The sequence below is a fragment of the Rhinocladiella mackenziei genome, assembly GCF_000835555.1.
Source record: "Rhinocladiella mackenziei CBS 650.93 unplaced genomic scaffold supercont1.2, whole genome shotgun sequence".
NCBI classification, from domain to species: Eukaryota; Fungi; Ascomycota; class Eurotiomycetes; order Chaetothyriales; family Herpotrichiellaceae; genus Rhinocladiella; species Rhinocladiella mackenziei.
In genome coordinates, this window is record NW_013550603.1 from 3,675,475 (window position 1) to 3,696,368 (window position 20,894).

General features: G+C 50.1%; 9 protein-coding genes across 9 annotated transcripts; 3 read left to right on the plus strand and 6 right to left on the minus strand.

Annotated features, from left to right (window-relative positions):
* Nucleotides 1-1,346: 1,346 nt before the first annotated feature.
* Z518_03091 (uncharacterized protein) lies at nucleotides 1,347-2,940 on the minus strand (the record flags this gene model as incomplete). The annotated part of the gene is made up of 4 exons (XM_013420117.1): nucleotides 1,347-1,959; nucleotides 2,009-2,537; nucleotides 2,597-2,852; nucleotides 2,881-2,940. 4 exons carry the CDS (start codon nucleotides 2,938-2,940, stop codon nucleotides 1,347-1,349), a joined length of 1,458 nt encoding a protein of 485 aa, XP_013275571.1.
* A 415-nt stretch (nucleotides 2,941-3,355) lies between these two features.
* Nucleotides 3,356-5,882, plus strand: Z518_03092 (uncharacterized protein; the record flags this gene model as incomplete). Its single annotated transcript, XM_013420118.1, has 2 exons — nucleotides 3,356-3,512; nucleotides 3,562-5,882. The coding sequence occupies 2 exons, from the start codon at nucleotides 3,356-3,358 to the stop codon at nucleotides 5,880-5,882; spliced, it is 2,478 nt and encodes an 825-aa protein (XP_013275572.1).
* Nucleotides 5,883-5,961: 79 nt separating this feature from the next.
* Z518_03093 (uncharacterized protein) lies at nucleotides 5,962-6,779 on the minus strand (the record flags this gene model as incomplete). Its single annotated transcript, XM_013420119.1, has 3 exons — nucleotides 5,962-6,594; nucleotides 6,646-6,671; nucleotides 6,725-6,779. 3 exons carry the CDS (start codon nucleotides 6,777-6,779, stop codon nucleotides 5,962-5,964), a joined length of 714 nt encoding a protein of 237 aa, XP_013275573.1.
* A 1,244-nt stretch (nucleotides 6,780-8,023) lies between these two features.
* Z518_03094 (uncharacterized protein) lies at nucleotides 8,024-8,203 on the plus strand (the record flags this gene model as incomplete). Its single annotated transcript, XM_013420120.1, has 1 exon — nucleotides 8,024-8,203. One exon carries the CDS (start codon nucleotides 8,024-8,026, stop codon nucleotides 8,201-8,203), a length of 180 nt encoding a protein of 59 aa, XP_013275574.1.
* Nucleotides 8,204-8,653: 450 nt separating this feature from the next.
* Z518_03095 (uncharacterized protein) lies at nucleotides 8,654-8,950 on the minus strand (the record flags this gene model as incomplete). Its single annotated transcript, XM_013420121.1, has 1 exon — nucleotides 8,654-8,950. One exon carries the CDS (start codon nucleotides 8,948-8,950, stop codon nucleotides 8,654-8,656), a length of 297 nt encoding a protein of 98 aa, XP_013275575.1.
* Nucleotides 8,951-9,678: 728 nt separating this feature from the next.
* On the plus strand, nucleotides 9,679-11,004 carry Z518_03096 (pre-mRNA-splicing factor prp46; the record flags this gene model as incomplete). Its single annotated transcript, XM_013420122.1, has 1 exon — nucleotides 9,679-11,004. The coding sequence occupies one exon, from the start codon at nucleotides 9,679-9,681 to the stop codon at nucleotides 11,002-11,004; it is 1,326 nt and encodes a 441-aa protein (XP_013275576.1).
* A 385-nt stretch (nucleotides 11,005-11,389) lies between these two features.
* Nucleotides 11,390-13,162, minus strand: Z518_03097 (uncharacterized protein; the record flags this gene model as incomplete). The annotated part of the gene is made up of 3 exons (XM_013420123.1): nucleotides 11,390-12,563; nucleotides 12,619-12,931; nucleotides 12,985-13,162. 3 exons carry the CDS (start codon nucleotides 13,160-13,162, stop codon nucleotides 11,390-11,392), a joined length of 1,665 nt encoding a protein of 554 aa, XP_013275577.1.
* Nucleotides 13,163-16,109: 2,947 nt separating this feature from the next.
* Nucleotides 16,110-16,653, minus strand: Z518_03098 (uncharacterized protein; the record flags this gene model as incomplete). Its single annotated transcript, XM_013420124.1, has 2 exons — nucleotides 16,110-16,209; nucleotides 16,271-16,653. 2 exons carry the CDS (start codon nucleotides 16,651-16,653, stop codon nucleotides 16,110-16,112), a joined length of 483 nt encoding a protein of 160 aa, XP_013275578.1.
* Nucleotides 16,654-17,468: 815 nt separating this feature from the next.
* Nucleotides 17,469-18,115, minus strand: Z518_03099 (uncharacterized protein; the record flags this gene model as incomplete). Its single annotated transcript, XM_013420125.1, has 2 exons — nucleotides 17,469-17,620; nucleotides 17,671-18,115. 2 exons carry the CDS (start codon nucleotides 18,113-18,115, stop codon nucleotides 17,469-17,471), a joined length of 597 nt encoding a protein of 198 aa, XP_013275579.1.
* Between the last annotated feature and the right edge of the window lie 2,779 nt (nucleotides 18,116-20,894).

The window sequence follows — 20,894 nt, forward strand, 5'->3', positions numbered from 1 at the left end:
CAGATCAGCCACATGCGAATAGTCTAGGACTGTGGAGGGGAAGAGTGTTGCTGGTTGCAATGATAGTGAATTTGGGAGTTGGACGGAGAGGAGGAGAAAGGTCGCTAAGTTGTCGCAAAGATCAGATGAGGTTAGGTTGATCAGGGCTTGTATCAAGCTCATTGGGTCAGCAGCAGATTAAACCCTACCAACCCATCGGGCGGCTACTGACTCTGTGCACTGGGAGAGGCTGAAAAGGAGACAGGGAATCTACATGGGAATTTCTCGCTGATGAGAACGTAATTCTAGCGAAATTATAGGAATTCCTTTGCGCTGCTCAGCTCAGCGATTTGCATGCATTACTGCAAGGGACACTTGTACGCACCACATCTTGGAGCAACATTCCACATCTTTTTTTTTTTTTTTTGGGCCAGGGGAATTTTGATTTTGCCCGAGCTTGTCTCAGAATAGTCTAACCTGAAAGTATGAATTGGCACCCGGGGAACTTGAATGCAAGTGGTCCGAGTTCAATTTCGTGTTTTTAGTCTTTCTTGGGCACGATGCCAATTCGCCTTGCCAACGATTGCGTCTGATCACGAGCAATTCGGTCTTGGTCGATCTTTTTCCTTCGTGGATTCCCCGCTTTTCAACGCACAAGACGATCCCTGATTCCAATTTTTGGCGTTGATCTTGTCTCGGAATGGCTTTGATCCCGTCCATGCTCCAGAGGCCTGTTCGGGTTTAGATCAGGGTTTGTCGGTCCAGCATGAAAGATGTTTGGGCGACTTTGTCGATCCTATTCAAGTAATCGACAGGCATATGGAGAACACACATGAACGGGTCTAGTCGTGACCAACAACCAGTGGGAGAGCTTACATGCTAGGATCTGAGGGGCCTCTGCCCTTGGCAGGGGAAGTTGCCTTTTTCAAGGCGATCCCCTGCAATTCATCAACAGGCCCATGAAGGTACCAACCAGCACTGAGACTTTCTTTCCCTTCCTCAGCAAAGCCTCCTCGAACCTCCTTGATTAAAGAGAAACCAGAGCTGCATGCCTCTCCACATCCTCCTGTGAGCCACAAATCTGATCTCGTTTCTCCATATACCAACCACCATCTGGGAATGGTGAGGTCCTACTTTAGCCAGAGAAGCGGGATGAGGTAGGGTTACATGAACAATGTCCAGACCCCGTAGTACTCATTGAGGCCAAAGGAACCTGTGACTATTTCAATCTTATCACTACCCTCTAGCATGATCGACTGATAAGAAGACTGAAAGTAATCTACTCGACTCCAGAACTCGTGCCTCCTGAACGAGAAATACCGTTCAACGTCCTTTGCTCTTCCATTCTCATACTACATCTTGACCAATCACTTCTCAAATGTGTATCGCATCCATTCCCCAACAGCTTTAAGACTTTCCCATCTCACGCTCTCGTCTGAATCTCCCATCAATTCCAGGAGCCGTGCTTTGAGGCCGAGCTTTTCGAGTGCTGATCGTTGCTCCGGTACCTCTTTGACCAGATTGCCCACATCATTACATCCGATCGCCAGGACCTTTTTATCCGACTCCCACCCTTTGGCCATGATCTCGGCCAATTTTTTGGGAAGTTCGCCCTTCTTGTCTTCAAGAATCTTGCATGCATTCTCTCTCCAGAATGTGGGGTTGCGATGGGGGGGAGACCAACGTAGATGTCCAGAATTGACTTCATCAGCATACTCATCGAAAGTGGTCTGATTCTTGGTATACTCTTCAAGCATCGTTTTGAGAGCATCCAAATCTTCCAGCAAATCAGGGTCGGTCAGATGCCGCCCGTTAAGATTACCTAGAAGGGCCGGAAGCCTTGCCGTGGTAGCAGCTGCAATCAAGGTCTCTTTGTTCGACGAGAGTAAGTTGTTTAATGTTGCTAAGAGCAAACGGGTGGTCTTTTCCTTGGGCGACATTCGAAGTAGCTGCACGTACAGCGGCACGATTTCCTCGTCCCTGGGTAAACATTAGCCCGGACTTTGACAATTCACGGGGAAGCAATCACTTTTCGAGACCGTCGCCAACCATCTCGCCCTCAAAACTGAGTTGCCATATCACAAGTAGGACATGGTACATCAATTGTAGAGCAACGCCTCCTCCAAATCTGGTGTCATTGCTTCTGATACTTGTAGCTCCACTCCACAGAGAAGAATCGTTGTCTTTGGCAGTTCCCACCGCTTTTCTCAAAATATCAAATAGTGGATCGACCGTGTCCATTTTCTGTTTCCAGAATAGCTCTTTCGACCGCTTCGTTCGAAGTAACCGCGACATGTGCTGTACTCCAATGTCCTGCAAACCGCTGTCTTGGTTCTTAACCAACTTGGCTAGGTATGAATATAACTGCGGGAGTGCTTCGTCATCTCGCGGCGCGGGTTTTGGTGACGTCGTTAGAGAGATAGCAATGAGGTCGACCAAGAATGTAGCGGAGAAGAGCAGGATGGGCTCCTCTGGGTGGCTGGGTTGGTTCAAGAAGGACAGAAAGATCTTGTACGGCTCGGCATGTTCGAGAATCGCGGTCGCAAGAGCTGGCGCATCTGGTTAAAAGTCAGTCAAAAGCGGGCATTTCTTTCCAACGAGCTTCAGTTATCCCCACCACTGATCAGGTCCGTCGCCAAAACCAAGATATACTGAATGATATCGTTTCGTTTCGAAGCTTTCTCTAGCACGCTGCCACCGTCGGAACCACCCACTAGCAGCGTACTGTAGCTCTGGACATCCTTTTCGATTGTCTGCTTCCTCTGCTCTTTTCTGACCTTGTCCACAGATCTAATCTTCTTGAGCTGGTCATCAGTAAGATTTCCTGCCCGCACAGCACCGTCCCAAGGAATCGGTAGAATCGTCAGCGATTTCTGGCAGTAACAATACAGTTGCACCTACTGGACGTGCTCTAATGTTATTCTGCAGTGAACTGAGGTAGGCAGGCGGACTTAGTGACATCTTGACCACGACCGCAGTAGAACTCGAATGGACGAGTACAGAAGCTGAAGAGAGTTGAGAAGTCACTCAGTTGACTCCATAGATTTCAAACATGCAAAAATTTGGAATGTAACGTAGGAAGACGATGTCATTGTTTTAATGTTATCGAGCTGGAAGGAGGAAGCGAGGAAGCTGCCACGGAGGGCCACATGCCGCACACGGACCCGCAGCTCGGACGAACTTGTCCAGCAGAAGAACGCGTCAACATTGAACAGATCACCATTTCATAGATTTGCTTTCTTTGGCCGTAATGCCTTTCGTTTGGACACCTTCATTGCCTCAATCAGTTATCGAGTCTCCGTGATAGACGCCCCTCGCGGTCTCGGAAGGCTTTCAGGCTTGACCTTGAAAGAGTTCTAATGCCCACTTTCATAAAATGACTTCCAAACATAATTCGAGATGGAATTTTCTACAGCAGGCTGTTGCTTCTGTCGAGTCAAGATTAGACAATATACTTGCCGATGATTATGAGCCTTCTAAAAGAAGTAGTACACCTGTGCAATCTTCCAGAGACTCTGCTCCTTCCAAGCGAAGTTCGTTCCGGCCACCCATTCAGTCTGTTCATGATTAACTTGTTTGTAGTCTCGGCCGATCTCTCGCGAAGTAATAGCAATGCTTCTGCCTCCAATGATCGACTTCAGGAACGTCTCGCGCGGGCGATGGCGAAGAAGACTGTCAGTCGTACAGAAAGCCCAGTTCCAGACCAGCCCACACCCGCCTCCAAAGATGATGTGTCTGGCTCGACCATTGATATTGACAATGTGGACGAGGATTCTGACGTTCCTTTGCCTCGAAAATCAAATGAGGTGGATGACGAGACACTCGTGGATAATCGCAAGCCCGCCGGGAATGACGGACCTGTGCGAGGGATGATGGGTGGTACTGCCGATGAAGAAATGCAAAGATCAACATTAGCTTCCACTGCGCCACGACATGTCGAATCTGCACGAGCCTCTACGGATGCCTTGGTGGATAGCCAGATATTTTCGAGTCGGCCGTCTGACGGTGTATCAAGAAGTAGCGAAGACACGGCTTCAAGATCCGGTGCAGAATCAACCATCAAGATGCAAGAAGAAATCAATACGTATATCGAACGCATTGATGCGCTCCAAGCAAAACTCCAATATCTAAGCGAGGAAGCTGTAGAATCAGCAAAACAAGCCGCAGCTTCCGCAATTCCAGGGAGCCTGGAGAAGAAGATCTTTGAGAAGGATGAAAAAATCGCCCTTCTTATGGAGGAAGGCCAAAAATTATCGAAAAGCGAAATGACTCACCTGACTACCATCAAGAAGATGCGAGCTCAAGCAATAGCCATCAATAAAGAACAAGAAGCAACCAAACTTCGGGCTGAGAAGGCTGAACGCTCCTTGAAGGCTATGGAAGATCGGGCCAGGAAGGCCGAAGCAGCAACTAAACGGGTAGAGCAGAATCTTGCGTCTACTGTGACAGGCGCCAGTGACTTTGAAGCGGTGAGAAAGGAGCGAGATGCGTTAAACGCAACCTTGGCGGATATGAAGTCACAATTATCGAGGGCTAACTCAAGAGCCGAAGCAGCGGAGATCAAAGCGCAATCGGATCAAATAGAAAAGGAGCGGAAAAGAGCTGCTGAGTTACAGGATGACTTGACAAGCGCCAAAGTCGAGAAGGAAATATTGGAGGAGAAGTTGAGGAGAGAGATCAAGGACCTGCAAGCCTCTTTGGAGAGAGAAAGAGAGCAATCACGCGCCATGGAAAGTGAAATTTTGGGTGAGCAGGCTGTCCTTGAAAGCAAGCTTGAATCCTTTCGCGTTCGAGCTGAAGAGGCTTCTTCTGCCGATCATGGTCATTTACAAGCCAAACTCCTTCGACAGATTGAGACTTTGCAGAGTCAGTATGCCACCGCAAGCCAAAATTGGCAAGGAATTGAAAGTACTCTGCTCGGCAGAATTACGAATCTTGAAAATGAGCGTGACGAAGTTGTGGCGAGAGAAACAGATCTTCGGAAGAAGTTGCGAGATACCAGCGTCAAACTGAAAGCGAAGGAGAGAGAGTTGGACAGCATACAGAGCAAATATGCAGAAACGGACAAATCTCTGGCCGATGCGAATGAAGAAATGCACCGACTCAATCGAAAAGCCACTCAGCTTGAAACGGACCTCGCCAATGCGTTGAAAGACTTGGAGGATCAGAAAACGAAGGCAGAGCGAGAATTGCAGCGCAAGATTGACGAAGAAAAGGCCAAATGGACGGCAACCTTGCACATTCAACGAACCGAGTCCCCTGGAACGTCAATTCGCAAGAATTCTAATATAGGTTTCGATCTCCACCATTTGATGAGCCCCGTTCAATACGAAAGGGCGAGCAGCCGAAAATCTTCTATGATGCCCACTTTCGACTCGAATACGCCTCCTCGTCAACAATCAACCGCCTCATTCAGAGGCCTGGCAAACGGTTCCATCGCGGAAACACCTTCTGTTGTGACGTCAATGGATGCAGATGAGTATTTTGCCAATGTTCCGCCCCCCCCTGGGTCTGCAAGCCATCACTCTCATCGTGGCGTCAACGACCTCATATCCACGTCGACTGTTGGCGCTGGTCCTTCGGTTCAATTGGTTGAACGGATGTCTGCCAATGTCCGGAGGCTGGAGAGTGAGAAAGCCGCTTCGAAAGATGAGCTTCTTCGTATCACCAGCCAACGCGACGAAGCAAGACAAGAGGTTGTGAGTTTGATGCGTGAGGTGGAGGAAAAGCGCAGGATCGAGGCTCGCCTTAATGCGCTCGAGAAAGACCATGAAAGTCTGTCTCAGCGGCACCAAACCACTCTTGAGCTTCTTGGTGAGAAGAGTGAGCAAGTAGAAGAGCTCAAGGCGGATATCGTGGACGTGAAGCAGATGTATCGACAATTGGCAGATACCATGAAATAATCCCGACATCTTGGAAAGGTTGGAGGTCTTTCGGTTGCGTCGTTTGTAGGCAGGAATCAATAATAATGTTCCCTCAAACTCACTCAAAATCAATGCCTTCTCTTTCAGCTGCTTTCATAATGTACGATCGAACTTTACTGTCCGGCGCACCTTCCATCGCAAGTCTTCCGTCGTTGTCCTTTTTGTCCGTCTCCGCACCAGCTTTCAATAATTCAACAGCCACATCTCCATTCCCTTCGCTGATTGCGTGGTGCAAGGCCGTCATCCCATCCATATCCGTAGCGTTGACAGGACTTTTATTCTCGATCAATAATTTAACTATTGGCACACTCCCGACAGCCGCAGCGCGATGAATAGGCAGTTGTCCTCGTTTATCCTTCGCCCGGGCTGAGGCCCCGTGTTTCAACAACGTCTTGCACACTTCGAGGTTCCCTTTTGACACGGCAAAATGCAGCGCCGTGGCACCGGTGTTGGTGGAAATTTTCGCGTCTGCCTCCTTCGATAGTAATAGTTCAATTACTGCTTCACCACCGTTATCCTTCAGGCTGGAGGCGATCATGAGAGGGGTCCAGCCTGAACTGTCCTGTGCGTCTGGATCGAAGGAGCGGGTCGACGTGAGTAGTTTGACGATGTCCAGGTGGTTGAAGGCGCAGGCCCAGTGGATGGCGAGGCGGTCGTCTTGATCCGTTCTTGTGGCGAGTTTGGGATTGGCCTGGACATGTTAGAGAGAGTGGAAGTATATGGCAAGTCGAGGAGCGCTCACGTTCAGGAGGGATTCGATTACTTTGGCTGGAACTTGTTTTAGTATAAGATATGAAAGTGTCTGAGCAAAGATTCCTTACTCTTTCCCTCCCTCGCCGCTTCATGAATCGCGTATGTATTTTCCGTTTCTTCCATGTCGAGGGGCAAGATCCTAGTACACAGGCCGAGACGGACCTGTCGCGGCCAAAACACTTTGAAATTCTTTCCCCGCGTCAGGATCCGTCGCTGGCAAAGCCCGACCTTAGCACGGTATGTACTCGGCAAAATTACCGTAAATCGTACTTCGCCCAGAGAAGCATCCCAAGCCGTAGATACCGAAACATGATACCCTCGATGATGGCCGGGGGATATCCGAGAATGTTCAAGAAGTCTTCATGGTGACCAGGCCACTCATTGCGTCCTGGTCATAACCTGTTGCGATCCTCTCAGCGAATGTTTCCTCGAAGCTCATACGTCGAAATGAAGCAGCTCCGTCGACACACAACTTACAAAACAAGACGAAAGCGAGTTCACACGTCAACAGGATTGCCCACCGGAGGCTGCGGCTTTGCCAAAGAGATTGTGGGAGGATTTCTTTGAAACCATGCGAGAGATGCGAGCTTTTTCGTGGAGACCTTGTGAAGATGAACGGTTGAGGAACTCCTGGGGATTCTGGGGGATTCCATCCCATCTTTACACCTCAGCCACTCAACCTCGTTCATGCCGGCCTATGCAGCAGCTGTCTGTGCCGGCTGGAGTCAGGAACACATTTATCGTGTATAACCGGAAGGGTCAACAAGTATTCGTCAAAAGTTTCGACAAGCTCCCGGATCCCCCTTCGATGGGTGAAGGTACGAGGCCTTTTCACTATCGAATCAGGAAACTTTGACAGTCTTCTAGATCTTGAAGGTGGATTTCTGGACCATTTTCTGAACAATGGGCAGGAGTTTTCTCTGGGAAGTTGTCCCTCGGTAAGGCCCTCTTTCAATACAAGCCTTGCCATGAGGTGCAAGGGCAGCTCTTATGGGTTGTCATAATACCGACCGACGCTAAAGCTCATGGACGGTCACGACGTGCTCGTTCACGCCTCTCAAACCGGAGTATGTGGCAGCGATGAGGGCAATTGGCCTCTTCTGACCTCGAATGGCAATTGTGCTAACAATTTTCTCTACAGGTATCATTAATATGTTTGAACCAGCTCAAATCGTACAGCGTTGATGCGACCTACAATGGTCCCGCGGCCTGAAGCAGGTGCGGACCCATTGGTAAATACCGAGAAGGGCAGTGGCGGAGAAGAATAAGGAACTTGGTTTGAGGAACGGTGCTGATGTTGCCCTCGAATGTGATGTGACACGTTCGTTCAAGCAAAGTTGGGCAAGGAGACTGCAGCTTTTCTTATCATGGTCGTGTCCATCAAAGGTTTGATGGTCAAAGGCTCGATCAGATATAAGCCTGGACGCTATCTAGCTGCTATCGACCTGACTACCGGTTGCAAGATTGACATTAAGAGACTGATCACGAATCGGTTCAAGTTCGAGCTGGCGGAGGAAGCATTTGAGTTGATCAAGGCCGGTCGGTAAGATGTGTTCATGGATATGATCGAGTGCGTTTAGTGAATCTTGCTCTACTTCTTCTGCGGGCTGAGTTAGAACATCTTCACACCGTGTTTCTGGCTTGCGAATCCATAATAAATATGCTCTCAATTCCTTCTAGGCGACCGATCCTTGACTTGATCTCGAAGCATCAGTCTTGAAGAAGTGTTGCTGAGAAGAGATTTCGGAGCTGTATGCTACTTGGCCACCCTCAGGCGAACGGGCCGCTCTTTTTCCTGTTCCTCATTGTTCAAGTCCAACAGAGGAAGTGTCCTATCTAGGGTAAGCCCAGGTGCACAATCGACAGGAACCTGAACCGATACCGGTCCTGGGCAAACCAAATACTCAAGGCAATGTTCACCAGTCAGTAGCTATGTCCGCCAAGTACAACATCTTTCACGGTATTCAGAGCGAAAGATGGATTCTGAAAATGAATTATTAATACGTATTCCCGGCCAAAAGAAGGTGGTTCAGGCTGGTCACCACATATTCTAGATTGATACAGTTCCGATGGATCTTATCTGTGGCGTATTCCAGCGCCGCGACTTTCGTCATCTGTAACACGGTTCCTTTCGAAGCACGATAAGGACCAATGCCGGTCGATGCCACCAAACCCATAATGCTACAGTGATTGATGACCCGCCCTCTTTCACCTAAAGGGTGAGCATCTTGCTTGAGCATTTGACCTGCTGCGTGTTTCATGCCGAGCCAGACGCTCTTAACATTTATTGCCATGTACCTTGTCCCAGACTTCCTCCGCGAGCTCATGGGAACGGGTAGCGCTCGTTTTTGCAGAGGTCCCTGAGCGGTTTACAGCGGAGATTCCAGCATTGATTATCACCATGATATCCGGTTGTCACAGCGATAATCCTGCCAGTATCATGAATTAGATTCTTCCCTAGTCATTCGTATCTCTACACCGTAGGAGCCACCGCATTTTTCATGGAATCGGACGGAGTGACATCACGGTGTACGTACATTACTCTCGAGGCATGCCGCCCGTAGCTGGAAATTACTTGTTTAAGAGATCCACGGTCCGTGTGGTCAAGTCGACGCCTGCATGCCTCGACGCATTTGCCAGGATCCGGGTTTTCGCTGACAAGGGAACCGACCCTGCTCCATGCATCATTGTCAAATCTGAGGTAGTCATGATTTTTCGGATGTTCAATAGCGGTGGAGACAGCGACAAGTGGGGATCCACCCGAGTCACACAAAACCGTCTAGCCAGAGGATGCGAATTGAGCATGCGTGAAGAACATTGCAAGATAAAAATGACAAGTCGAAAAGGCTTTTATATACCCAGGCAAAGTACATAGCGCAAGGAGCTTCCCCACGTTCTCGTCACCCACTCGTAACAACGCGGATTCCTTGGCAAGTTTGCTGCCTTTTCACGCGTCTTAAATTCCATCTTTGCACGCACGCTTTCGTGCATCGCTCTTTTCCTAACCTGTAAAGCGACGAAAATGACAGCGGCAGCTCACGCTCTCACGGAGCGTACGAGATCGCTCTTTAGCGATGATTTTGGCGAGATAACAACAGATCCCAACAGCCTCCCCATTTCCATCTCATACAAACGAAAAGTCGAATATGAAAGTGTCCGCGACCTACCCAAAGCCCTCGCCGAGAAACAGGCAAAAGCTGCTGCAGCGCGAGGACCAAAGAGACCTAAAGTTCAACAACAATTTGGCGCCGACGGGAATCAAATGGCCTTGGTCAAGAGCGAAGGAAAACAACCGGGGTCGTCAAGCCAAACAAATGGTGGGACAGGGAATAGTCTGATTCGCAGACCAAACATGCAACAACATCGACCGGAGTGGCATGCGCCCTGGAAATTGATGAGAGTCATATCTGGACATCTCGGCTGGGTGCGCGCTTTGGCCGTCGAGCCTGGGAATCAATGGTTCGCATCAGGCGCAGGAGATCGGACGATCAAGATCTGGGATCTAGCCTCGGGACAACTTCGACTCACACTCACCGGCCACATATCTACGGTTCGGGGCCTAGCTGTATCGCCGCGCCATCCTTACTTGTTCTCATGCGGAGAAGACAAGATGGTGAAGTGCTGGGACTTGGAAACGAACAAAGTCATCCGCCATTATCATGGCCATTTATCTGGCGTCTACGCGCTTTCATTACACCCGACTCTCGATGTGCTTGTTACCGGCGGTCGAGACGGTGTTGCGCGTGTATGGGACATGCGAACGCGATCTAATATCCATGTTCTCAGCGGCCACAAGGGCACCGTCACCGACGTCAAGTGTCAGGAGGCCGATCCGCAAGTCATCTCGTCTAGTCTCGACAGCACAGTGCGCCTCTGGGATCTCGCGGCCGGCAAAACCGTGGGGGTCTTAACGCATCACAAAAAGGGTGTGAGAGCCCTGGCAATCCACCCGAAAGAATTCACCTTCGCCTCTGGATCTGCGGGATCCATCAAGCAGTGGAAGTGTCCCGAAGGTGCTTTCATGCAGAATTTCGACGGCCACAATGCGATCATCAACACGCTAGCGGTTAATGAGGACAACGTCCTTTTCAGTGGCGGTGATAATGGGAGTATTTCGTTCTGGGACTGGAAGACGGGGTATCGGTTTCAGACGACGGAATCGGTGGCACAGCCCGGCTCTTTGGATGCTGAGGCAGGCATCATGAGCAGTACATTCGATCAGACGGGGCTGCGCTTGATTATGGGAGAGGCAGATAAGACGATCAAGATCTGGCGACCGGACCCTGAGGCGACGCCTGAGACGCATCCGTTGGATTGGAAGCCGACATTGGGGAGGATGAAATATTGAATCATGGGTATGCGACATCGTCCGTTTACGGTGGTACAGGCCAGGGCGGCTCTGTGAATGGTTTCAGCGACGGCGTCAAGGCATGGAAGGCTCCTTGAGAGAATGGACAAAAGGTTTTCAAAAGGGAATATAAAAGCAGGTCATGGCGCATTCCGGCATGAAAAAGCCGACGCTACGAACACCATACAACTGATACTCGATGCAGATATCAACAAATCCTCGACACTCCTAGGTTTCTTACCGCAGACAGATACCCCATATCGCTCCATCGCTCCCATTCCGAGCTCAACCATAAAAAAAAATTTCGATCTTTCGCACTCTCACTTCCGAACAATCCCAGCATCTCCTTCCAATTCCCTTTCACGTTCCTCGATGAAAATCGCGCTTAGAAAGGCTTAAACCCTTCATACCCACTCCCGACCACTTCGCTTATCTCCTTCCGATACCCGGCCAGCCCCCCAAAATAGAACATCACCGTGTGCGTCTTTCCCGGGATATTCGCGCCGAAGATCCAACTATCCGTTTTCTTGAACAAGCTATTGTCACTAAGCTCCTTGCACAGCCTGGTCCATTTATCTTCAGATGACGGCAATGCTTCGATCACAGGTCCCTGGGTGTTCGATGGGGTCGAATCATTCGTACCGTCACCCCGGCCTTGATCTTGAGTTGAATTATCCTTGTTCTTCTTCTCAGCCCGCTCAATTGTATCAGCAATGAACTCGACCTGCGTCTCCAGCGTCGGCGGAAGGTTCGTGAACGGACTATTCGGACCGGTGATCATAAACAAGTTCGGAAACCCCGGGACAAACATGCCCAGGTACGTCGTGGGCCCGCCCGTGGCTGCCCAGTGGTCGCGCAGACTCTCACCGCCGCGCCCCTTGATCGCGATGCGGGTATAATTCCCATCGACCGCATCAAAACCCGTGGCAAATATAATCACGTCGAGTTCATGTTCCGTGCCGTCTGACGTGACGATGCCTTTCTCTGTGATTCGCTCGATAGGGGTTTCTTTCAGATCGACAATATCCACGTTGGGTCGGTTGAACTGCTCATAGTACCCGGCATCACACAGAGGTCGACGCGCGTAGAAGTCATGTGGCGTCAACTTTCTCGCCTTGTCCGGATCTTGGACGATTTGGCTGATCTTCTTGCGGATGAATTTACATGCTTCCTCGTTCGCTTCCTCGCTGGTCGTCAAGTCATTAAAGGTCCAGAACATGAAGCGAAAGCCGTTGCCGTGTTGCCATGCGTCTTCGAAGATCCTTTCACGTTCTTCGGCGGAGACGCTCATGGTAGGAATCTTGGACTCTTCAAACCCAAAAGCCACGGCGCTGTTGCGGACTTGCGCCCAGATCTCGTCGTAGCGAGAGTTGACCGAGTCGCGGTATTCTTTAGACACGGGCCCGTCGCCACTCGGCACGCTGTATTGAGGTGTTCGTTGGAAGCACACCAGTTGCTTGACTTCTTTGGCGACAGCGGTGATGACTTGTACGCCGGTGGATCCGTTGCCAATTATGCCTACGCGTTTGTTGGTGAAGTCGTGGGAGTGTGGCCATTTCCTGGAGATGGGGTGTTATGGAGATGCTTGGGGAACTTGTGGGATGGCTTCCTTACCCGGTGTGATACATCTCTCCCGGAAATTTCTCTATGCCGGGAATACTAGGATAGTTGGTCTTCGAGAGCAATCCTAATGCGGTAACCATGTATCGAGCAGTGAAGGTCTGGCCCGTCGAGCATTGCACTATCCAGATATTGTTGGTCTCGTCGTATTGGGCGTCTTCCAACTCGGTATTGAACTGCATGTACTTGCGTAGGTCATGTCTCTCGACCACGTGCCCGAGATAGGCGAGGACTTCGGGTTGCTTCACGTAGTGGTCTTTCCACTGGTACTGAAGTAGGTCTTCTTTGTCCCAGCTGTAGCGATATACTTGACGCCTGGATCAGCCCCCCTACTCTAATCGTGGATCTTGATGTACTTACTATATGATTCGGTGTCGGACATGGCACCAGGGTATCTGTTCCAGTACCAGGTGCCTCCAACATCTCCAGCTGCATCAATGACTTTCACTGATAGTCCTTGGTTGAGGAGTTTATGGAGTTGATAGATACCACCGAAGCCGGCGCCCACGATAAGGGCATCGAAGTGTGTTTGCTGCATGGTTTGAGAGTATCTAAGAGGATCTTGATGATACTGGAGCGAGTCAATGAAACTCTACATCTCTGTTCGATAGAGAGACGGAGGTAGTCAATTCAACGATGATAAAACAAGAGTGAATAGAGGAGCACTGTACGGTGGCGTGCTCTATGGGAAATCAAGCTCCTCGGGATTGAAGCAAATGCGGAGAGAGCCTCATGTCCGATGTCCAACTCCCCGCATTCATTGTTGATCCGGTTCTGTATCACTCGTGAGCCACTTAGAAGACGCGAAAAGGATCTTCCTGCGGGTGTGGGACGCAAAGATGCAGCCGCCAGCCCGCTGCCTAACCGAGCTCGGGTTGCCATCGTTCAAAACAGCTCGTTAAAGGTGTGCAACTAGATGAAGCCTGGTAGATAAAGCCAGAAATCAGTCTTGGGAGCAATTAATCACAACAGAGATATCGTTAAAGCTTGTGGCACAGATGATAAAAGTTTCCTTGCGTCGCGATGAAAAGAGAAAAAGGGAAAAGGGGCTGCAATGAGGCTAAACACCCTGAAATCATCTTATAGTCCATAGACCTTTCAACGTACCCACGACACGCAATTACTCGGTCATTGCAGTCTGGTCATATATACCCACTCCCAGGGCCCAGGCACTCACTTCTGCTCCCAATTTCTTCCCCTGCGCTCTGTGATGTGCCTCTACCTTACGTCAATCGCGAACAAACCCGAAGACACAGACGAAACAGCATCAGACCCCTCATCGCCACCATCTTCAGCGGTGGAGCGGTCCGTCAGCCAGAGCGTGACTTCTGAAACACTGCTGGTTCTGTCATCTTGCTCAACGTCAAATATGGCGTCGTGATCCAGTAGTTTACAAGTCACATTGCCAAAGCCAGCCCGAAAATCGAAAGAACTCAATTTTTGCAAGACTAGCCTAGGATACTCGTCTTTTTTGCCTACGGGAGCTCCTTCCTGGTCGTCATCATCTTCAATCTCGAACTGAAAACCTCCTGTCGCCTCGACTGTGCATGGACTCTTTACCTCAATAGCCTCAGTCTGGTTGATCTAGGTTCGGATAAACTGCGCTTTCGCAGGGGTTAGCAGCGCTACATCACGGATTTCCTCAAACTGGATGTCTCGTTCGTAATCCTAGTAGTTTAGGCTCTCCTCTTTGTGCTGTGCCCCAGATGAATCAACAGGGTGATCTTCATGCTCCGGTACTGAACAACAAAATCCACAAAAGAAGCCTAGGTCTAAAATCAGTGCGCGCAACTATTTGCCCTAGTGGCGACGAGATGGATCCTTGAGTAACATATACTTCACCCACGGCTATGGGATGTTGCTGCAATCTGGCCTAGGTCGCTGTCGCAGACGCTCAAGCCATGAAGTTGGTTCCTATCGGGCTCTTGTAAGCACGTGGGTGTTGTGTGCCCTTTTGCTTCAAATGCTCCCAAAATTCTTTGGCCCGTATCCTCCGAAACACTGTAAGCATAATTGCCCGGTGCATGAGGGTGAGACGCCACAAGATCAGCCGGGTAAGCTCGATTCCCTTTGATCAAGATATTTCGTAGCTTTATGCCCACGTGATGTACTTTTTGGTTGTGAAGATACGCCGATGAAGCGGGTTAGACAGCGGAAGAACGTCCTCAGTGTCGCAACTCTTCCTGCTCGCATCGTCTCTAGGTAGGTCTCGAGACCGCACTCCGCAACAGGCTTCATTAAGAATGCGAAAGACTTCGGGTCAGAATAAGTGCCTCGGATTTCGACAAGGTGAGTATGATTGAGTCTCTCCGGGGCCCCAATCTCTGTCAATAAAAGAAGAGAAGAGAAAAACGTCAGCAGTCGCAAAAGTTCAGGAGGTGCTACCTCTTGCAAAATATTCAAATTTAGTCTGTGTCTCACGCGCAGAATGACCACGGCCGAAGCGCTAGCGGATATCCTTGTTGAGGCTCACTCGAGACCAAGCCTTATCGACGTGCCTCTAGAAGGCAACGTAAGTTTATATTCTGGCAGGTATTTGCATACGTACCCAAAGCCACCGGATCCCAAATATTGTAGCTCAACAAAGAATGACTGACTACTGCTAAAGCTAACTTGCCGGCCATTCTCTCTCCCTCTCTAGCTGCGAGGCGTCAGTGAGGCAGTGATTCTGGAATTGAATAAATTTCGCCTTGTCTCTTAGGACGGGGAGGAAGTTCTTCTGCTGAGATGGGGAAGCATGAAATCGGTGAAGCCTAAATCAATAAACGAGGAAAAGATATCGGTTCGATTGATGTGGTAGAGGATCGTATAGATTCTTGGCCTCTGCTGACCATTCGTGGCGACGTACGGATCAGACCTTAGACTCAGGTAGCGTGCGATACTCTGGAAGGATGAGTCCGAAATCATGGACTCGCGATCTGTGCCAGGTTTCCTTGGCGGAATGCCCATATACTGGGCGAGGGCCTTATCAATATCCTCCCTTGGACGTCGTGGAAGGGAACCGTGGGTGGCACCTTTTCGCAGAACGCCGCGAAAGAAACCGCGAGTGCTATGGAATGACATGGCAGCAACATTGGTAGTTTTGAAACAATGAAATTAATATTTTCAACAGCTCTGAATGCCCCAGGCTGGCTGACACTGACTGAACTTGAAAGCTCCTAACCTCACGGCCGTGATCCAACATAGCAATTGGGCTGATGCAGCTGAGTCGGTGCGTTGTTTCGCAGGCGACAAGCATTTTTCCGTTGATAGGCCGAAGAGAGTCGAACGTGTGTATCTGCACGGGCGTGGATGGTTGTGCAGGGCGAGATGACACCTTGCCTTCAAACCCCCGCCTCGCTCTGCGCTGGTGCCGCGTTCTCTGCCTTGCCCTGTCGACATAATACGTCTGCCCTCGATTTGTATTATACTCCTTAGGCTCGCCAGGGGTTGAGAGCGACAGCGGGGAGAGAGGTTCGTGTTTGAAATTGTCTGGACTGTGGGACTCAGTGATTGCTTCGCTGGCTTGATAATTCTGAGGGCGCAGGACCGCAAAGGGAATCATCCGCCTTGGCTGCGGCCCACATCGAAATGCCACCCGGGGGGCTGAAAATGGTAGTCAGGAAGAGGACACTCCCCATCCTCTACAGTGATATTGTGACTGTACAACAATGGCTGACAAGCATAGAGGTCTTCACCGTTGTTGGGATCGCATACACTATCTTCAATGGATGTGTCAAATCCATTGCCCTCATTGCTGCTGTGCGCGATGCCGACCATGACGCCGAACGCATTCGGTTTATACTCGAACGGGAGCAGCGCCGGCTCCAGACAAAGTCGGCCTCTGCGACCGTCAACTGGGCTCTGGCATACGAACTCTTGTACTAGCTGCAGAAGGACTCGTCCAATGTCCGAACCTTGAAAGAGAAGTACAATCTTGTGGTTATGGATGTCGAGGCCCAGTTGGGTGACATAAGGACCTAAGAAGATGTCTCTGTCGTCAGTCGAGCTCAAGGTCCCGTAGGCTTCTTTGGCAGGCTCCGGCCTCATGCGGCCAAGTCCATGCAGAAGATTCGCAGAAGAGCCATGGAGAGGGGAACAACTAGCTATCGACGTTTGAAGTAGGCTGCGATTGACCAAGAGGAAATTCTACATCTCATCGGCCTTATCATCTATTTCAACCACCGTCTCCGCGACCTGCTAGGCAGCACACAGCAGGAGGTTGTCACTGCAGCATCGTCGCCCTGCTCCGCGACTTAGTGTCCAGGAGCTCCAGCAATCTCAACCTCGACGTTGTCAAAGCTCTGCTGGATACCGACTTTGCTGGCAAATTTGTTGGAGTGGGGCTACCGTGGGTCAAGCACTGGCCTATTGGGATCGATGAGGCTGAGTCCCCCTTTCCCCCAATCTCCATTCGAGGATGTTTCCCAGTCCATTGTTTGTCCCGGAGCCAGAACTCAATGTAGACATGGCTCAATGTCATTCCAATCATGAAAACTACCACACGATTGATGGCAGGGATGATCTTCCCTCTACGAAGCTCTTGTGGTGTTGTTACACGTGATCTGAAAATCACCCACTGCCAGCGCTCATTGGCCCCCTTCCTTTTCCTTCACCGCCTTCTAACATTTCCGCTTCCTCCTTCGCCATTATCTAACATGCTACGTCTTCCATCACGGGGATCTTAGAAACTACCCGGGGAAATATTCTCAAGAGTGTCTCGATTAACTGCTATTCAGCGGTCCGCATTAAATTATCACCATCACTTCCGAATTTTCAGGTTTTCCACCAACAGGCACCATCGGCCACGCTTTATGAATGTATCTTTCTCCACAACCGTTGTGATCAGCATGTATTTATGTCGTTTAGTTGGCTTGATTCGTTTGTGTGGTTTGATTGGCCTTGTCTCTTTCTTCCTGATCTTTTCTGTCTTCCTCACCGTCGTGTTTCTTCTCGCTTCTCTCTTTTTCTCTCTTTCTGACTCGTTCCCAGGCTTCTCTCAGCATACGTGCCTCATCTATTAAGGTCAGTCATGTTTCATAGGAGAAGATAAAGAAGCGGACTCACCTTTGGATCCTGCACTTGAGTTGCTAATAGTTAAGACAGCTGGTTCCCCACTACCTTGCGGTATCGTTGATCTGTTCAGGACTATTGCCGAATCCTCATTTTCTACAACGCAGAACATTCTGACTTCACTTTTTTCGGCGGCTGTTGACTGCAGCATGAACTTAATTTGACCCAGATAGCCATCATGTTCCCGAGCGTGACGATCGTCATCTGCTGCAAGCACCATATTCTCTCTTTCACCGAGGCTGTCGAGTTCAGCTCCGGTGATGGTATTGCAAAGTTTGCTCGTTTTGATCCGGACTTCTCGTCTAAGGTACCGAAAGACCATTTCACACCAAATCCGTATCTCCTCCGTGGTTTCAGCCTGCTCCCGTTGTTGTACATCATGTGTGGTGGACGCATTTCCTCGACCGTTGTCTTCGTTCGACCCGCGTCGAGAAGCCATTGCGATAAAGTACAGGTTTCCCTAAATCGTGCACAGAGGCGGCAATGAGTTTACTAGTTGCCTGGACTTCAGAAGACGTATTGAGGTCTGTTACAGAGGGAGAGAGCACCAACCTGGGAGGTATTTCAATGCAGGCCACAAAGCAGTCACCCAATTGGGAACTTTACTAGGGTCAAGCCTATCAAACTCTTGCTTAGGGGCGATTCGGGTCGTACAGCAGCTACCGCAGCACAGGTAACATGGCCATTGGGTACGACAGCTCACACTTCCTTTAAGATGGATGTCTTTTGATCACGATGATAACAGCCGGTCCCGACCGTTCCTCCTCCCTAAATTTTCGAGCCTCATCATGATTTGCAGTCTTTCAGTCAAAGCAGGTCTAAAATGAGGTCCCGACAATATCTCAAGTTCTCATCCACTACTATCGGTGAGTACTCCACAAATCAAAGGCTATTATTGATACCTGCAGAATTGAAGTGTAAAGAACGACAACCCCTTTGATCAAACAACATCCATTGCCACGTCATGAACTGGTCACGAATGGCCACAATCAAAACTTTGAGTGCTTGTAGGTGCCCGTTGTTCTTCACCGGTCAAGGAAGTGCATGGGCACATTGCACACAAACAGGTCGTAGGAGATGGCCAAGCTGATAGGTTAAAGCCACTCCCAAAAGTGCCTGACGCCCTCCAGGAAGACCCTCCACGACGTGAAATGTCGTCAACCTCTCGGTCAAATCGCAGAAAAGTGAGACCGGAACGAATACAGTGCCCAAAGAAGTCGATTCCTGCTTCCCAATCCCGCTCAGAGCAGTTCCCTGGCCGTCCCTTTGAATTTCAAAACCATATGAATCGGCGCACTCCTTGGTCATGATGTTATAATCGGAGCCCGTGTCCATGGTGCTGGTGAGCGGCTGTCTACCAGAAATGGTTGGGACAACAAGCGTCAGTTGCCTGAACGCATCTAGATCGGGTTCTAGCGATCCAAGCCGCGGTCCCACGGCACAGACGGAGAGAACAGTCTCATGACCTCCGGCATGGTGGTCATGGCTCTCCGGTTGGGCATCATGATGAGCAGACAGCAAGGGGTTATCGAAATCAAGAGCATTATTTGCTATCGCAAGCCTGTCTGGGTCTCTAATATTTTGCCTTGCAACGCTTGGAAAGTCCTGAACCCTGCCAGCGCTACTACCATCCTTGCAAGATGGCCCTAAGTGCAGTTCTTTGTGCAACAATGCGGGCGGACAACTGTAGCCGTAGCCTTGTGATTGCCAAGCAAACCCCCTATTTTGCTGAAGGCATCGATGGAGGTACACAAGGCCATAAAGCAGAATTCCAACGCAATTTAATGCAATTGTCTTTAATATTCCAGCTCTTCCATCTCCCCCCGCCTCTCCCGCATTGTGAGACGTGGCATTATGCTTTGGGGAGTCATCTTTGTTGTCAATACCGCATGCTGGCCCGAAAGAGACGTGAATCAAAGGTATGTCGGAAGCTGGGCGCGTTGTGATGCAGATATTCAGACGATTAGATTCCGGGATGAACTCAATGGAAGGGTTTAGAGCGATTGTGAGGAAAACGGCTCGAAGAGTGACAATACAAAGGCTCAGAGCAAGATCGAGGCAAAGAAGGATGTCCATGGCGAGACAGTTCTGCTGGCAAAATGCGAAGCTTCGAGCGTGAACCACGATGCACAGAAAAATCGAATAGCGAAGGGATTGGGAGCTTTCGATTGCCAAATATCAAAACAGCAATCCGAGGGTGCCATGATGAAGACAAACTCAACGCGGGCCTTGCGAGCAGGGGCGCGGGAAACAGAAAGGGGCTAGTCAAAGGACCGGTAAACCACCAATAGTCGATGATGAAGATCAGTTAAAGGGGTAGGCGTACTGGAACAATTTCGGGGTCCGGGGCGTGGCTGACAACTGCAGCATTGAGGACGAAAAGAGTGAAATCCCAGACGCATGGCAATGCCTGAGGCCAACATCGTGGGAAGGACGCTAGAGCATCAACCGAAACCTCCAGAAAATTCAGTAGCATATCACAAAGAATTGCACTGTGATGGTATCCAAAAAGAGGCTGACCCGGGACCAAGATAAGAAGATCGTCTTTAATCCTTGCCTTCGCCCCCAACGCAGCAGAATTCTCTGGGAGAATATTGCATGTTCAGTTGTCTCTGGCCCGTGTTATCCTAATCGGATCATGATGAGGACGTCGATATCTTGGACTTTCGTTCAAGGCTGGAAAGAAAAGGCTACCCAGGTCTCGACACTGATACCTGGTCGACGTCAATTGATGCCTCCGAATCGCCCTGCGCGCATGTTCTCTTTCTGTTGGTTGATGGCTGGACCGCGGCATGGGCTAGCGACGCGGTAACCGGACAAACCACGCTAGTCCTTAAACGCGTCTTTAGCTCGCAACGAGGACCTTCATCACAGCAAGAGTGGTCGCTGGAGCCTACTGGCAGGCGTTGCGACTTCGAGGAGTAGCGGATCCACTAGGCCCCTAGCAACTAGGGGCTGAAACCACACCGTCTGATGACCCGCAAGTGTGAGAAAGGCCATCGATTACCACAGGTGTGATGGGGCGTGATGTTGTCGCGACACTTTGCAAATGGATTTAGATCTCTTTCGCTGCTTGCTAGGAGTTCAGAGTGTTGCGGTTGGATTTGGTGGCGACAAGTCGGAACGCGGTCCTCCAGGCCAAGGTGAGCTGCTGTTGTTATAATGAACAGCCTTTCTGGTTGTGAGAGCCCCAATTTTCTTGCCGCTGACGGAGAGAA